The sequence below is a fragment of the Silene latifolia genome, unplaced genomic scaffold (assembly GCF_048544455.1).
Source record: "Silene latifolia isolate original U9 population unplaced genomic scaffold, ASM4854445v1 scaffold_20.1, whole genome shotgun sequence".
NCBI classification, from domain to species: domain Eukaryota; kingdom Viridiplantae; phylum Streptophyta; class Magnoliopsida; order Caryophyllales; family Caryophyllaceae; genus Silene; species Silene latifolia.
The window spans coordinates 8,062,296-8,080,673 of NW_027413163.1; the positions used below are offsets into that span (position 1 = coordinate 8,062,296).

The following is an 18,378-nucleotide window of genomic DNA, read 5'->3' on the forward strand; positions in this document are numbered from 1 at the left end:
CAAGCCTGTGAAACCGAAGCTTCGTCGAATGAGAACAGAATGGGCTCTCAAGATTAAGGAAGAAGTCGATAAGCAATTCAAACCGGGTTCATCAAAGTTTCCGAGTATTCTAACTGGGTAGCCAACATAGTACCTGTACCCAAAAAGGACGGGAGAATCCGTGTTTGTGTTGATTTTAGAGACTTAAACCAAGCAAGTCCTAAATATGACTTCCCTCTACCACATATCGACATATTGGTGGACAATACTGCAGACCACGCATTACTATCCTTCATGAATGGGTATGCGGGTTATAACCAAATCAAGATGGCCATAGAAGACATGCATAAGACCGCCTTTGTAACTCAATGGGGAACCTATTGCTATACGGTAATGCCGTTTGGGTTAATCAACGCCGGAGCTACGTATCAACGCACCGCAACTACACTCTTACATGACATGATGCACAAAGAAGTTGAGGTATACGTAGACGACATGATTGTCAAGTCCAAGGATAGAGAGGGGCATACTGCGAACCTTCGCAAATTTTCCGCAAGGCTACGAAAGTACAACATGAGGCTCAATCCTCAGAAGTGCGCATTCGGAGTAACATCTGGCAAACTCCTGGGATATGTCGTTAGCCAACGAGGTATAGAAATAGACCCTTCCAAGATCAAGGCTCTAATCGAAATGCCACAACCTCAAACGGAAAGAGAAGTCAGAGGATTCCTGGGAAAAGTGCAATATATAAGTCAATTCATATCGAAACTCACCATGATTTGTGAACCTATCTTCAAGAAGCTTAAGAAAACGGATCACACCATGTGGGATGATGATTGTCAAAAGGCATTTGACCGAATCAAGGAGATATTGGCTAAACCACCAGTGCTCATGCCACCTCAACGAGATCAACCTCTTGGTTTATATCTCACAAGAACAAAAAAACGACCATGGGTGCCATGCTAGCTCAGACCGGAGGAAAAGAAGAAAAGGGCTATCTACTACCTTAGTAAGAAGTTCTTGGAGTACGAGTGCAAATAATCAAAACTCGAAAAGATATGCCTCGCTCTTGTGTGGGCGACGAAGAAGCTACGCCATTACATGCTTAGCTACTCCGTCAAAATATACTCCAAAATGGATTCAGTCAAATACCTCTTTGAAAATCCGTCCTCAACGGACGCCTAGCAATATGGACTTTGATGCTCTCAGAGTTCGATCTCTAGTACGTGCCCCTGAAAGTTATAAAAGGGCGCGCCATTGCCGAATTCTTTGCAGAAAATCCCATCAATGATGCACAAACAATAAACACTTGGTCATTTCCAGACGAGGATATATACTCCAAACCGATGTAGACTCCTGGGACCTTTACTTTGATGGAGCATCAAACTTAAGAGGATTTGGAATAGGAGTGTTGCTCATTTCTCCTAAAGGCGAGCATACACCAATCTCTGTCAAACTCGACTTCGAGGTGACAAATAACGCTGCAGAATACGAAGCTTGTCTCATTGGACTACAAGCGGCAGTGAACTTAGGCATTAAAAACCTCCGAGTACATGGGGATTCATCCCTGATCATCAATCAAGTTACGGGATCTTGGAAAATCCGAAGCAAAAGCCTATCACTTTATCAAGCCAGAATAGACCAAGTTGCCCAATTCTTTGATCACGTTACATATCTACACCTACCTCGGGAAGAAAATCAATTTGCAGATGCTCTTGCAAAACTTGCATCTTTGATTAATATGCCAGATGACATGGTGGAAATGCCTTTATGTATCGAACGACGGTCAGAGCCAGCTTATGTCCACCAAATCACCGACGAAGAGGAAATCGCACAGGAACCCTGGTTCTAAGCGATCCTAAATTTCAAGCTCAACGGTACCTATCCACCGGATATGGACAAAAGGGGACAACGTGCTATACGCCTACTAGCTTCCCAATACGTTCTCATGCAAGGAGAGTTGTACAAAAGAACACCTCTTGGTGTAATCCTACGCTGCCTTGATCATTCACAGGCACGGAAAGTAATGAAAGAAGTCCACGATGGAGAATGCGGTCCTCACATGAGTGGGCCCATGATGGCAAAGAAGATCACACGTTTGGGGTATTATTGGACCACAATGGAGTCCGATTGCATCAAATATGTAAGACATTGCCACAATTGCCAAATCTTCGGGAATGTACAACATGTCCCTCCTTCGTTGCTCTACACGATGACATCTCCTTGGCCATTTTCTATCTGGGGAATTGATATAATCGGGAAGATAACCCCAGCCGGAACGGGAGGTCACTGTTTCATACTAGTGGCAATTGACTATTTCACCAAATGGGAGAAGCGGCTTCCTACACTAGTCTTACCGCAAAAAACGTGGCAAAGTTCATACAGAACAACATCATCTGTCGATATGGTTGCCCACATGAGATCATCAGTGATAATGGATCACATTTCCAAGCTGAGACCGAGCAATTGCTAGCCAAGTACAAAATTAGGCACCACCACTCTTCGCCATATAGACCACATACTAATGGCGCGGTAGAGGCAGCAAACAAGAACGTTGTCACAATTCTCAAGAAAATGATTGACAACTATCGAGATTGGCCAAGCAAGATACCCTTTGCTTTGTGGGGATATCGCACATCTGTTAGGACGCCCACTGGGGCCACTCCTTTCTATTTGACCTACGACATGGAAGCTGTACAGCCAGTCGAGTTAGAAATACCATCCTTGCGTATCTTACTCGAGAGTCAAATCGCGGAAGCCGACTGGAAAAGGGATATTTATGAAGAACTCATCCTCCTGGATGAACGTAGGCTACGCGGCTTGCACAATGTCCAAACATATCAAGCACGTATCAAACGAGCTTTCAACAAAAGGGTTAAGCCAAGGAACATCAAAGAAGGAGACTTAGTACTCAAATCGGTTAGAGCTCTTTTACCTGTTGATCCACGGGAAAATTCAAACCCAATTGGGCCGGGCCATTTCTAGTCAAGTCCATACTTCTAGGGGGTGCGGTTAGGACCACAGACCTAGATGGGAATGAGTTTTCCAACCCAACAAACCTCGACCAACTAAAACGGTATTACGCCTAGAATAGGAACAAAAACGCGCCTCGGGTAACCTCACGTGTCGCTCTTGTGGCACTAAATAAACGGCCTCTGGCCAAGCTGAAATAAGCTAATGTCACTCTGCTCTTGCATTTTGACAAATTTGTCATCCTCATATCATCAAATAAACTAAATTTGCACCTTCAGAGTAAGTAAAAAGCTCATGCTTATTTTCTAAAGTTCATTACAAGCTCTTGCTCCGAACAATTATTCTTTTACATTTACTCGAACTACGCGCAAGGGTTTGATTTCATTTTTCTTAATGAATACGTAGGCAATCCTTCATGGGATACAACCCATTATTTTAAAAAATGTAAATAGAAGGACATTTGCATTGCATTTGGAATTCGACAAAAATAATAAATAGAAAATCACAACGGTTTCATAACCAGTTAACATTTTTTATTTCATTCATATTCTAATAATAATACGCTACATAATAAAAATAAAATAGGCTAGGATTCTAAAAACCCCACCTTTTTTTATTACAACAATAATAATAATAGATAATAATAAAGACTTGGGCTATTCCTCCATTTTCCCTTTGCCCTTGTCATTCATGTCATACTTCTTGTCACGACCTCGAGCCGGACGCTCTTGCACCACTTCGGACCTAATCACCAACAGTCTTTCTCGAGGCCTGGACTTCCCATTCTTGTCAATCACTTTATCCACGACAGGAGAGGTCTTTGGTTTCTTCGAAGGATGAACAACTCGAAACCCGGCTTCTTCCTCTCCCTCAGTCAAATGCTTCTCTTTCTCTTTTTCCACCTCGCGCACCTTGTAGTCAACAGGCTCGCGCTTCCTCAATCTCTCGCTCTCTTCCGGAGTAGTAGCTTTCCTCCATCGCAGATAAGAATCCGACACCCATAAGGCATTAGCAGAAGAGTTCAATAACCACACGTTTCTTTGGGCCCATTTAATGGCCCACTCCCTTCGACCCTCAGTAGTAAGCGCCACGACAGTCTGCGGGACGGTATCAAGCTTCGGGATTCTCTGCTTTAGTCCAACCTGTCTCATTAGCCTTTCTAGGAAGATGCACACCATGAATTCCAAGCCAGGAATGCGCACAGATCGAGTAGGATCCAAAGAAGACACTCCAGTGACAGATTTGAGGTGCCACCATGGTACAATCCACCTAATCAAGGGGCCATCATCACTCTTCAATTTATTCTCCCAATAATTGCAAATACGAGTGAAGTCCACCATGTACAGCCTAGTCCTCATTGCAATCGAACGAGCATGATAAGAAGGAACATGAACTGGGGGCTCGATCAATCGAAGACGCTCCATAAGCCAAACCTACCAAAAGCAGGTATTAGACATAAAAAAAGAACGAAAAAAAAAGAACAAAAAAAAAAAAAAAACAATAAAAAAACAAAAAAGAAGAAAAGAAAAAAAGAGAAAATGTTCTTTTACCTGCAGAATAACGGGACTTCCCAAGTATGGTAGGTCGCGGTTGGCTTTCCTATTATCCAAGCCCAACAGGATCTCTCCTAGGCATAAACAAGTTGGGCTCCTGCGCAGCTCCATTTGCTCAACTAGGCCCAGGAGACGGGGATCACCTCTCAAGTCTTCATCAACATGCCCTTGGAGGACATACACATGCAACAAACAAAATCCAAATGCCCTTCGCCTAGCAACATAAGAAACGGTGGGGTCGGCCCTGTTAATGAATCAGTCAATGAAGTCCAACATCCGCACTCCCTTCGAGGTCACTAGACGGTCCACCTCAATTCTTGTCAATCCAAGCAAGTCTCTAAATTTGCTCTTATACCCTTGCAAAGTAGAAGGAATGGCAGGCAAGTGTTCTGGGTCCCACCCACCGATCGCAGCAATTTCTTCAGGAAATGGGCAAATGTCGCCTCCAGGGAAAGCAAAAACATGGTAATTCGGGTCCCAGTAATCAAGACAAGCATCCAAGAATGGTTTGACAACCTTGATAAGCTTCAAACTCAACAACGATCCAAGGTTGTAGGCGCCCATGTCGTGTTTCTCCATGTTGGAAAACTCGTTGGTCCACTCTTTTAGGCGAATCTCCAAAGTATTCATGATGAGTGATTATATTGAGAATTTTATGTAATAAGACGGAGAAGAGACGGAAGAATTGTGTGAATAAAAGCTCTATCGACGTCTCTATTTATACTAAATTTTGTTTCCTAAAATCTGCCAGAGCAGACACACCGGGGAGCAGGCGCAGCACCTGCTGCGCCTCTTCAAAGGGACGCAGCTCATGCTGCGCCTCTTCCTCAGCTAAGTTTCTGTGATTTTCCGCGTTGGATCTTTCCTAAATTCCTTGACGAATAATTTCGTATTCCTACGGGTTATTATTTTGGTAAATATGTGGAACTTACCATATCCCATGTTTCCTAATTCCGCCGGCGCGCATTTCGAGGCGATATCAATATTTTCGTCATTTTACCACACTTGTATATTTTCATTTTAGGAAATAACTTTCATTTTAATGTAATTCATTTTAGGAAATAATTTTCATTTGTAATTTAATTCATTTCAAAATTCATATATTTATTTCACTTATATATATTTTCTTTTATTTCTTTTTTAATCATTTCATTTCTAACTTATAAATTTCTATTTTTTTCTTTTTTTAGGGGTAACCCTCCCTACCGTCCGGTCATTTCCGGCAAATTTTTTGCATTTTTGCATTTTCTCTTGCATTTTTGCATTCTTTTGAGTCATTCGTTTTGCGCTAATTCAGGCCGTGTGTATATACAAATGTATGTTCTACGTGATTTCTATGTAAATTTCGGCAGCATGACGGCATAAACCGTCATCTACCAAACCTGTTCAAAGCTAACCTGCAGATACAAGCAACGCAACCCAGCAGCAAAGGCACTCAGGCCATCATATATACAACAAAAAGGGAAATGTACGACAAACTGGGGGCTCGAGCCCCAAGCAAAATCCAAATGTCCAAAATGAAGGTCCAAAATGTACAAATGTGCAAAAATACAAACAACAACTAAACAAAACTACTGTCGGTCGCCCTCCAGCTCCGCAACTCTCGCCTCGAGAGCAGCAACCTCAGCGTCTCGAACCTCGAGCTCCCTCAATAAGCGAGTTGTCTCCTCCCGAGACTGGGCCAACTCTCGCTCCAGCACACGGTCCCCCTGTAAACAGCAAAATTGGCTCATGTCAATCATTTCAAGCAATTACAAGAAAAGTTGGAAAATCAAAATTCAAAATAAATAGACACAAGGTTCATACCTGACGACTTCGACCGCCGACAAGTGCCTCGATGGCAGTAGCTCGCAACCGGTTGGCCACCCTCCATAACGCCACGAACCGAGACGGCGCTACCTGCATTTTCAAAAAAGAAATTCTCAATAATTGAATAAGTTCAATCAAATGTGTTCTTACACAAAAATCATGCAAATTAGAGGATCACCCTCCGAATCAGATGCTGCCAATCGTCCAGGCCAGCATCCGTCACAGTCACGTCAAAGTCACGCAGCTCGGAGATCGTCGTCCTCTCGGTCGCGTCAGTGTACTCGAGGGTCTCAGGGTACTCTGGGGGCTCGATGCCCGCTGCCTCCACCTCCTGCAAAGTCAGATGTTTCTCGTTATTCGATGACCTTTCATCGTATCTCAAAATCAAGAATAAAGAAGGATAAAAGCACTTACCACAACCGGCCAGTACGTCAACCTCCCGTAAAGAAACGCCGAGTAGTCCTCACCAGGAAGAAGGACGGCGTCGCCAGCCAAGTCAGCCTCCCTCTCAGCCTCAGAAGGCTCCCTGGACATCGTCCTAGGAGGATCGATGGGAACCGTCAAGACATCCCGAGAGCACTGATGAGCCAAGCGCCCGCCCAAGTACCACACATGACCCATCGACGTCCTCAAAAGCAGTCAGCTCGAGCTCCTAGGTCGAAGGACCTCGGCCACAAAAGGAGGCGCTCCCGCGTACTCCGCCCAAGGCCTGGGCACCCACTGGGACAAGACAAACAAGGAATCATTCTTATGATCGATTAAAGGCAATATAGAGGCAACATGAATATAAGTGAGATGCTCACGCTGTCCAGCTGAAGAGCGTTCACGTCCCGCCGGTAGACACCGTGAGAGGAACGCTTGCTCCTCGTCCTGCACATCACCCAATCCCTCACGACGAGATAGGCCCTCTCCAGCGGCTCCGTCCTCTTGGGCGAGAGGCTCAGAAAGTAGGAGTACGCCCACGCCTGTGAAGCGAGATAGTCAATAACGATCTTTCGTAATTTGATAAGGAAAAGAATTGATTTTAATCCAGATGAAGGTTCATACCTCCAACAGTAGTCCAGGACCGACAGCACCAGGAGAAGTCCCCTTCTCCATCAACTCCGGACGAACCATGGCCCTCATGAAGCGGATGAGGACCGCAAAACCAGCAGTGACCTAGTCCCAACGCCCTAGGGAGCTCAGGTAAGAAAGGAAGGGAAGAAGCTTTGTCGACAGCCAATCTCCCTTGTCTCCGAGGTAGATCGAAGACAGAAACCACCAAAGTCACAAACGAGCCCTCTGCTCAGCTGTACAGGGAGGAGGAGCCATCTCTCTCCCGTCAATCGTCACCAGCGCCGGGGTCTTCCCCGCAAAGTAGTCTCGGACATAGGAACTGGGCACCAAACCAGGCACTATAACAGCCTTCGGCGACAAGTTCCAGCCGATCAACCTCCTAGCCTCGGCCGAGTCCACCCTCATGGCAGTCTCCGGCCACTCCACCGCCTCAGTCCCACACGGCAACCCCGAAATCATGTCGTAGTCCTCCAGGGTGACTCCCAGCTCACCAAAAGGCATGTGAAACGTGGAAGTCGTGTCCCAGAATTGGTCCAAGAAAGCGCGAACCAGGCTAAGGTTAGCCCGCAGCTTCCTCTTTGCGATATCCCTCCAAGCCTGCACCAACGCACCAAACGCTCCACGCTCGATCATGGCGCGCTCCTCCGCCGACAGCCTCTCGTATCACTCCATCGCCGTCGTGTAACCCGAGAACGACCTGATGTTCCTGGCCTCCTATTGTGGTTTGAAACAAAAGCTATCTTTAGTTTTGAGTGAAAATTGGAAAAGATATGAGCAAGTGAAATGAAAAAGGATGAGTGATGAGTAATGAATTCCTATTTACCAAGCTCTTCACCGTCCTGTAGGACAGGTGACCCTCCGCAGCCCAAAGCAAGTGCCTGATGTCCCAGGTCTCAACCCACGTGGGTGCTCCCCTCAGCTGACGACCTCCTCGTCCAACGTTGGCCCTCCTCGGGGCCTCCTCCTCCTCAACAGCCTCCTCCTCGTGGACCTCGTCCCCAGCAGCCATCACCGCGGCGGTGAAAGCCTCCTCGATGGCACGAGAAGGGTCAACGGCAGCGTCTATCTCCATGGGAGCTCTCCCAGAAGTAGAAGCCTCATCACCTGCAACATTAAAGTAGATTTAGGCCGCGTCACGTGACGACGAGCCTTAGTTAGGGGATTTTCGAGCCTTCGGAAACCCTGAAATCGCTCTTTTCTCGCCATCTTTGGTTATATTCTCACAAACCCGATCACTTATGTGGTAGTTAGGGTCAAGTCAAGCCTAAGTTGAAGCCTAGTCATGGGTTCGAGTCGAAGTTTCGGCAACATTTTGTTATAACGGTGATTATGCCCTAGAAAAGTGTCCTGAAAAAGCCGTCACAAACCAAAATTCCGAGATGGTAGGAAGATTACCCATCATCCAAGGATCCCGCATATCAAGTTTCATCACAAATGGGCAATCCTAAAGCTATTTTCGAAGCAATTTACGGTTCAATTGTGAAACCGTCTCAATTTCACTCAAATGCTCAAAATTCAACGCAAATTCGAAACAAATACATGGTTATGATCCTTATACTACCAATTATCCGTTTCTAGTACCAATTTTGCAAGGCAAATCCATTTGGGGGAAAAGCCCCAAATTTTCGAATCAATTGGGTTGAAAACTCTAATTTTTTCGATCCAAATTGAGCAAAGTGCAGAAGATTGATGCAAGAACGATATACATACCTCGATTAGTCATGATGAATGCAAGCTTTTGAATCAAATTTTTGCGGAAATGTTTAAGATTTGAGAAAGAAAAGGAGGAATTTGTGTTTCGAATAAATGAATTGAATCTCTCTGTTTATCGCGTTTTTACGCAGAAAAGACGCTTCCAGGAACAGACGTAGCAGGCACTGCGCCTCTTCCAAGAGACGCAGCTCTTGCTGTGCCTCTTCCTGGTGTTCCCTTCATACGAGTTTTCAAAAATTCGTTATGAGTTCGTTATTTGTGGGCCCATCTTTGGTGCGCCTCTTCCTCGATGTCATTTTATCTTTTTGGTCCGTTTGACGATTATTCTTCGTTCAGACCCGCATTTCTAAGCCAACAGCAGACTATCATACGTTATTTATCGCTTCCAAGACTTTGTTTGTCACAACGAGCGGCTATTTCTTCACAGGTGTTTCGACACGCCTTCATTATATTCCCAGCGAGAGTAAGCGGATAGACTATCCCTCTCGAGACATGGAGATAAGTTCCCGATTATGTTCCCCAACGAGAGTTCACGACCGACAGTCACTTCCTCTCGAGACATGGAGATCAACATCGACCCCAAATTCTTCCGAAGTTTGTTTGAAGCTGAACACAAGCAGATTTCTCCCAGCAGTTCCAGACTGAGTCCTACTGTCTTTCTTCAAAATCATCGTTTCCTTATAGTCCTTCAGATACACCCTTTTCAGGATAAACCTTCATGCCTTCAGACACTAAGTTATCTTCAGACCAAAGAGTTTCGCCGAAGCGTCTTCAGTCCTGTTTCATCCAGAAGTCTCAGGTCTTATGGCTGGCGAGCCTCCTTACATAGTCTAATAGACTTTAAACGACCCTCCCCGATAGTCGACAGACTCTAAAATGTTCCCGACGACAGGTCCTTGGCTCAGACCCCTCGAGCCGTCTCGCGTCGCCATAGTCGTCAGGTTGTAATCTTCGATTGACCTGGTGGCTATACTTTGACTTCCGCCTTGTCCAAGCCTCAGTCAAAGTGGGGGCTCTGTAGATACCTCATTTCTACACCTCCCGCAAACCACCCGGTGATGATTGGGCCGCATGTTTGGTACGCGGAACGATTTGTGACAGTTCGTAAGTTTATCGTCAAGTGATTGCTCAAACACTAATGTCTACCTCTTAGTTGTCATCTACGCGCCGATCGATCGCTTTGTGATAATTAGAGTACATTTGGAGTCCGGCCTAAAACCGTCTTCATTTTCTGATAACCGTTAAATCCCGATTCAGAATGTTCTGGAATGTTCCGGATATTTCTATTCCATATTTTATAAATATTTCACAATATGTATTCTTTGGTAAACAATTTCCCGTAATATTCATACAAAATATTAAGGAAAACCAAATTATCCCGTCATTCCATAACTTAAACACGGAAATCTTTCTTCCGCAGGAGGAAACCACTTGGGAACAGACGCAGCAGGTGCTGCGCCTCTTCCAAGAGACGCAGTAACTGCTGCGCCTTTTCCCAGTTCCTTTTCTGCGTTTTCTTCGTATCTTTTTCATTTCTTTCCGAGATTCACTTCCAAAGTCTCTCCGAAAACCATATTCCTTCATGTGATTAGTATAAATAGGAGCCTTCGCTCCTCATATTTCTCACGCGACTGTCCGCCCTTCTCTTCTCCCTTTGCATTCTACACCTTTGTTCTTAATTTTTGGCGTCTACGTGCTTGAACATTCGACCACGTAAGCTCGGATCCTTCTGAGTACCAGCCTCGTTTGCATGACCGACCAATTTGACCAACTCCACAACTAATCAACTTAATTAATCTAATCGTTTTCCTCTTATGATGGCACTTTCGTCTACATTCGGGTCGAGCATCACTAATCGGTAACTTAGTTCATCTCGTTTCGTCAAACATGTAAGTCTGAGGGTGTAAATCTCTCTTTTATTTATTGTTCTTTACTTTTTGTATAATCATTAATGTAAGGTTTATGTCGAAAACACCTCCTTAAAATCGATTTATAAAACCGTGTTTAAAACTCTTTTTACGGATTTCCAGAAGACAAACCGTCGAGAAAGGACGCGGCAAGAATTGCGCCTCTTGAAGGAGCGCGATTCTTTGCGCCTCTTCGTGAGGGCCGCCAGATTCTCGCTTCCTTTTTCTTCCTCCGTCCTCTGTAATTCGTCAACTTTGTTCGTTTTCGTTTGTTTTCTTTAATTCTTTGATACCATAGCATAATTTCACCTGTATTATTGTTCATTCTTTAACACATTTAATTCATCATTAAAATTCGACTTAAATCCCTTATAATCCAATATTTGCGGGTTTTCGTCATTAAAATCCATCCGGGTTGTAGAAATTCGATTCGTTCATATCGGGTTTCTGGAATTCGATCTTTGATATATTTTCATCTGTCTATTGTTGTATTTGTCATTAATTTATCGTTAATTCGTCATATTAAACCTATTTTGTTCACCCATGTCACTAATCAATCGTTCATTCATGTAAATAATCCGTCTCATCCATGTTTTAGTGATTTTATGACTCAATCACATGTAAGTAACGTGTTAATCACTTCCGTCCGAGTAAGTATATTAATTAGCCATTAAATTCATCGATTAACATTAACGATTTGCGATTCGGCTCACGACGAGAACTCACCCTTGGAATGAACACGCAAAGAATCGTTGCGCCTCTTCCAAAGCGCGATCGATCTGCTGCGCTTTGTTCAGGTTGATTGATTGTCTCTCGAACTCCGTTGTTGCTTGACCTAGTTTAATTAGCTTACGTATAATTGAATATTAACCGTATTATCACCTACTGACTTGTTAGTTAATTCTTTCTTTATTCTTTTTCTAAATTATCCGTTTTAAAGGTATTTTCGACATAAATCGTTAAACCCGATGTAATTATTATAATTTTCATTATTGTAATTTTTCTTTATTGTATTTATCCTATTTTTTTGTATCATTTGTATGCCTTCACATGTAATTGAGCATTAAATCCTACTTCGACATTAATTGTATGCTAAATTGCGTGTTAACCGACTTAGTCTAATTCTTCACATGCTAGGATTAAAACTTGGATGTTGCATTGCATGCATATAATCGACGATATATCAAGTACGAATAACTTCCCTAATCATCAGTAGTGGTCGCTATCGAGGCGGGCGGGATTAGGTGTTCGATCAAAAGAGCTTCCTAATACGTACCCTCACCCCTTACTCCAGATCTCTGTGAACATCTGTGTTCATTGGCATCCACGAGAGTCATTCTAGACATAGAATGCTAAGGGTAACGAGTTCTTGGTGTTCATGTCTCTACTTTGTGTCTTGACATGGCACGAGGTATTCGAACGGTTCCAATTTCCCATAAAAATTGGTGGCGACTCCACAAAAATGCAAACGCTTGTTCTCTCTCCCAAGCGCCCCCGTGGGCCCATTGTCCACAATTACACTCACACTAGCACCTAAATCGCATAAAGCTTTATCAATTTGGTAGGTGCCAATTGTGCATGGAATAGAAAAGCTACCGGGATCTTTTAACTTCAGAGGGGACTGGTTTTTCAAAAGAACACCCACCTCGGCGGTGAGAGCTATTGTTTCAACCTCATCAAAAGTCCTCTTCTTAGTTATAATATCTTTCATGAACTTAGTGTAAGATGGAATTTGAGTGATTAATTCGTTAAAAGGAACGATTACCTGTAGATTCTTCACAACTTCCATGAATTTACCGAATTGGGAATTCTTTTGATGCTTTGCCAATCTATGAGGAAATGGCACTTTGACTTTTTCCGGAATCTTTGCTTCAACATCTTTCTTTGGAGGAGCATCCTCCACTTCCTTGACTTTCTCAACAACAACAAGTGGGTCATCCACTTTCTTGGGTATTTCTTCAATTTCCTTATCATTTGGAGAGACCTCGAACTCAACAAGCACCTCCTCATCATCTTTGGGCATGGATGGCCCATCATATTTTGTACCACTTCTTAAGGAGATAGCATTAAGGGTATCATGTGGTTGCTCACCTTGAGGGGGTAGTTGACCCGATTTCCTTGAAGAGCTAGATGAGGCCAATTGAGCCATTTGTTGCTCCAACATTTTGATTGCGGCATTTTGAGCTTGTTCATTCTTTTGGATTTGAGCCAACAATTCCTTTTGCATACGGATTATCAAGCCCTCAAGCTTACCTCCCTCTTAGTTATTTTGTTGGGCATTTTGTGGTGGAGGTTGATTTTGTTGGACATTGTTTTGTTGGAAATTGTTTTGTGGAGGCCTTTGTTGATTTTGATAACCCGGTGGAGGGATATATTTTTGTTGAGGGACATAGGCATTTTGTTGTGGTGGGGGTTGTGGTTGAGGATTTAGCACATTGTTGCTTCTATAAGACATATTCGGGTGGAATTTTGAGTTTGGGTTATACGTGTTTGAGAATGCACCCGGTGGATAAGCATTTTGTCTTAAAGCTAGAAAAGCATTTACCTCTTCAATGGGAGCTTGGCAATGGGCGGCATAACGACCCGCACCTCCGCAACCTTCACACACAACGATTTCGCTTGTTGAGGACATGGCATTGATTTGTTGAACGGAATCTCTAGCATCCCTTTCCGCCAATTGTTGTTGGAGCAAAGCAATTTGAGCTAGCAAAACAGAGTTGTTAGAGGATTCTTCTTTAACTTTAGATGGCACAACTCGGGAATTGACATATTGGGCATCATGGATCGCCATAGATTCGATCGTGGAATGAGCAAGGTCGGTGTCAATTTGATCAAACCGCCCATTGTTGGCGGAATCAAGAATCCTTCGGGACTCGGCACAACATCCATTGTAGAATGTTATTGCTAGAAATCAATCATCTAGCCCATGATGTGGGCATTGCCTTTGAAACTCTTTGTACCTCTCCCAAGCCTCATATAAGCTCTCAAGAGCTTGTTGACGGAATCCGGTGATTTGGCTCCTCAAAGTTTCAGTTTTCTCCGGTGGAAAAAACTTTTGATAAAAAGCAAGAGCCAATGTCTCCCAATTGGTGATTCCCAAGGTGGTGCGGTCAAGGCTATTGATCCAAAGCTTGGCCTTGTCCTTCAAAGAGAAAGGGAAAAGTATTTCCCTTATTTGGGCTTGAGTGACGCCCGTTTGCCGGATCATGGAACAATAGTCACAAAAGTTTTGCACATGCAAATTGGGATCCTCCAAAGGACTTCCCCCAAATTGCTTCTTCTCCACAAGGCTAATGAAAGCCGGTTTGATCTCGAAGTCCGGCGCGGTGATTTGAGTGGTTGTGATTCCGGCCGGAAGCATGGCCGCGGTGGGCTTTGAGTGATCGGAAAGTTTCACCATCTTTTTGGTATTAGATGGCGGTGGTGGTGGAGTTGATGAACAAGAAACCTCCTCCTCTTCAAGAACCTCTAGATCGTCTAAGTATGACTTTCTAGCACTTTCAACTTGTACGGGTGAAGTGACTTCTTTCACTTCCCTCCAAAATCGTCGTCTTCTCCTAAATGTTTTCTCGGGATCGAAATCCGGTGAAAGCAATTCTCCACTACGAGAGGACCTGGGCATAAGACACCAATTTCTAGAGAAGTGATAAGTAACGGTCTCAAGGAACAAGTGTTCCCCAAGACAAAGGAAAGAAGATAAAAATCGACAATTCAAAAAGCAATAAAACCGTTTTCCCGGCAACGGCGCCAAAATTTGATAGGTTTATCGCGTACCTATGCAAAGATAATTTCCCTAGACACAATTTAATGTAGTAATAGGGGTCGAACACAAGGAAACGGGAATTACGTCGTGAATTGCTATGGGTAGATTTTTATCAAGGTCGATTACGATTTGGGTTTGGTTTGATTGGTTGATGATTAGTTAAAAATGCAATGTAAATAATATGATAAAAGATAGTCTAAAGGGTTCGGGTCACTCATGCAAAGGTAAACATATGAACATGATAAATTTAATACTAATAATCTTGTCAATGTCAATTGCTTAGGCTTAAAGATACCCACCTTAAGGCATTAGTATCAACCATAGACCGGGTCCTAGAAAAACTCTCGTTCATGACTAGGTCGTCCTACCACACATGCTTAGTCTAATTCAATTTCGTGCCTCTCGACTTTAGAACGAATGAACAAATTAAATCTACGACTACGACCGATAATCAAAGATTAAGCGTAACAAAACAAGTATGTGATGGAAACAATTGATCAATATTATTATGAACTTTATTTAATCATATTATATGTTTGATTTTGCATGGCTCCCCTAGCCTTTAGACTAGAGAATTTAGCTACTCATACTAAGATGTAAAATGTAAACTAAATTGTAAGGAATATTGAACATGGTTATATGAATTATATTAATTAGGTGATATAACATGCGAAAAGAACAAAGCTAAAGTAAATATGAGATACTTGATTATAAAAACTATGTGGTAACTAAAGCAATAATGTAAATTGTAAACTTGTAATAAGAAATACCTTATAAGGGAGGACTTGTATGGAAGAACAAACAACTAATAACCAAAAGATTGAATAACAAATGCTTGAGAATATCTTGAAGTACAAAATGTTGAAAGGTTAACTAAGGAATGCTTAAACAACTTATAACTTAAAATGAAAACTAATGAGAGAAAACTTGTAATGCTTGAGGCTTATTGTAGTAAACTTGGACGTAAAATTGGATGCCTAAAACCTTGGAACACCTCTCCTATTTATAGGAGAGGAAGAAAAAACGTAAGAAACCAAGGGGCATGCAACCCCGATCGGGGCCGCCAACCCCGATCGGGGTCGTGTGTTCCACGGTTTATTGCCTTAATTCCTCTCTTAATTCCTTGGAGAATCCTATGTGGGTGATTAAATGTGCGATTAATCACCCGCTTAATGCTTGCATTTGGCATCTTAAGATCATTTGGAATCCCATGCTTTCCCCTTGACTTTTGACTTGCAATTTGGGCTTGAGTTGGATGTTTGATCTCATTTGTATTTTGCTAATTAATCCAACAAATTCTCATGCAAAAATCCATGCAACTTGAGGCACAAAGTCCATGCAACATCCAATCCTTAGTCCATTTGGTCTTCTTTCCTCTTAGCTTGCAATTTCTAGTATTTTGTAGTTATTTTAGCTCCAAAAAGCTTATTCCCTACAAAATATGTCAAACTATCCAAAACAACTAGAAATGCAAATATTAGCTATAAAACACTTAAGATAAGTGCTAAAGACATGTAAAATCAAGCTAATATAGGGGGTTAATATGTATAAAATATGCACTTATCACAGAGTTCGTTGGGACTTCTTGGAGGCGGTCTTGGTTAGGTATGGCTTTCCCCAAAAAATTGATAACACTTATGATGAATTGTGTTACTTCAGTAAGCTATGAAATTCTGGTGAATGGGATCCCTCTGCCGCAATTCCGACCGCGGTGTGGCTTGCGACAAGGTGATCCCTTATCCCCCTATTTGTTCATTCTGTGTATGGAAGTTCTCTCCCGAAATATGGAGCACGCTAATGAGCAAAGGTTGATTCATGGAATTCAACTAGTTAGGGAGGTTCAGCCAATTACGCATCTTTTCTTTGCGGACGATTCGGTGTTCTTTTTCAAGGATAGAGGGGATGCAGTGGCTCAGTTAGTGCGTATTATCAATGACTATTGCGAAGCTTCAAGCCAAAGGCTAAACGTAGAGAAATCTGGGATACTTTTTAGTCCTAACACCACTTTGATTAAGGCACAGAGGATTATGAAAGCTTTCAATATAAAAAAGAACAATGGAATTGGGAAATACCTCGGGATCCCGGCGGAATTTAAAGAGTCAAAACAAGGGATTTACTGCTCTCGTCGAACATGTCACCAGACGCATCTCTTCATGGAACGGGATTTTTCTATCACCAGCAGGACGACTTAATCTGATTTCATCGGTTCTATCCAATCTCTCCAATTACTTTCTATCGGTCTTCAAAGTTCCGGTAAGTGTGGCAAAAAAGATAAACTCTCTTTTGACACAATTTTGGTGGGCGGGATGTAAGTTGGGGAATAAACTCCACTGGTGTAGCAAAAACTTTCTGAGTTTACCAAAGAGTGCGGGTGGGCTTGGCATTCGGAATGTTCAATGTCTCAATCAAGCTCTGTTGGCTAAGCATGGTTGGCGACTTGTGTCTGGGGAAAAATCTTTGTTCAGTAGGATCTTCAGACAAAAACGTTTTGGAAAACAGGTTTTTCTTCATGGGATGACCCCTATCAAGGGATCCGGATGCTCGTGGGGCGTACGCAGCATACTTCATGGGCTGAATTTTGTACTGGAGAATATTGGGTGGAAACCTGGTACTGCTTCGATGATAAATGTTTGGACGACAAGGTGGGTGGGGGGAGACAGGCCGGAACCTAGGAATGAATGGCTAGACCACAATTCTAGTCATCTGGCTACTTTACAAGTCCAAGATCTTTTTCTTTCTGATGGAAACTGGAATGAAGTCTTCATAAAAGGCCTGTTCACGGAGGAATGGGCGGCCCGAATCCTTGCTATACCACGTTGTGAAGTAAGACAGAGGGATAAGATTTACTGGCCACACATGACGACGGGCGTTTATACGGTGAAGAGTGGGTATGGATTAATTTTTGAAGATTTGATGAACAAAGTAGGAATTGGTAAGGACAACAGTAGACTAAACGATCGGGGCCAAATTTTCTGTCGGACAGTGCTTTGGAATTTACCAGTTCCTCAGATGTGGAAGATTCTGATTTGGAAGATTGTTACCAATGTTCTGCCAATCGGACATGAGTTTTATAAGCGGAATATTGAGGTGGATTCGTCCTGTAGCATGTGTGGCGGTGATCAACGAGCTATGTTAACATCTGAACACCTTTTTCGAGATTGTGGTCTTTCAAGTCGAATTTGGGCAAGCTCTGATTTAGGCATTCGGGTGGAGGGGGCAGGGGGCGTTCCTATATCCGATTGGATATGTAACTGGATTCGCTATCTCACTAAAAGAGATAAGGGGACTCGTGAGGTGATCCTTTTTGTAGACCTTATGGGATTTATGGACTGTGCGAAACAAGATTAAATTCCAGAATCAGGTTCTCAACTCGCAAGGTATCACCAATATGGTTTACAAGGTTATCCGGGAGCAAACGAACATTTTGTGGAAGTCCTTCAAATCGAGACAGTTTCAGGTTGATAAAGGAATAGAGGAAGGGACACCTCAAAAGGAAGCTTTGGCTATTCGGAATGGTCGTCCGGTGTGTATTCTGGGCATACCGACCGGTTGTGCGGTGGTATGTGTGAAAGTCGATGCTAGCTGGAACCGTAATTATGAGGCGGCTTTCGGATGGATTGCTTCT

At 43.1% G+C, this 18,378-nt stretch overlaps 1 protein-coding gene and 1 non-coding gene across 2 annotated transcripts; one reads left to right on the forward strand and one right to left on the reverse strand.

The window, feature by feature from the left end:
- Positions 1 to 5,911: 5,911 nt before the first annotated feature.
- On the reverse strand, positions 5,912 to 8,964 carry LOC141638354 (uncharacterized). Its single transcript, XM_074447752.1, has 6 exons — positions 7,362 to 8,964; positions 7,118 to 7,279; positions 6,729 to 7,034; positions 6,493 to 6,645; positions 6,312 to 6,404; positions 5,912 to 6,214 (listed from the first exon to the last, which is right to left on the reverse strand). The coding sequence occupies exons 3-6, from the start codon at positions 6,933 to 6,935 to the stop codon at positions 6,077 to 6,079; spliced, it is 591 nt and encodes a 196-aa protein (XP_074303853.1). The 5' UTR covers positions 6,936 to 7,034; positions 7,118 to 7,279; positions 7,362 to 8,964; the 3' UTR covers positions 5,912 to 6,076.
- A 4,947-nt stretch (positions 8,965 to 13,911) lies between these two features.
- On the forward strand, positions 13,912 to 14,018 carry LOC141638591 (small nucleolar RNA R71). Its single transcript, XR_012542138.1, has one exon. It is a non-coding gene; the product is annotated as a small nucleolar RNA R71 (small nucleolar RNA).
- Positions 14,019 to 18,378: the final 4,360 nt, after the last annotated feature.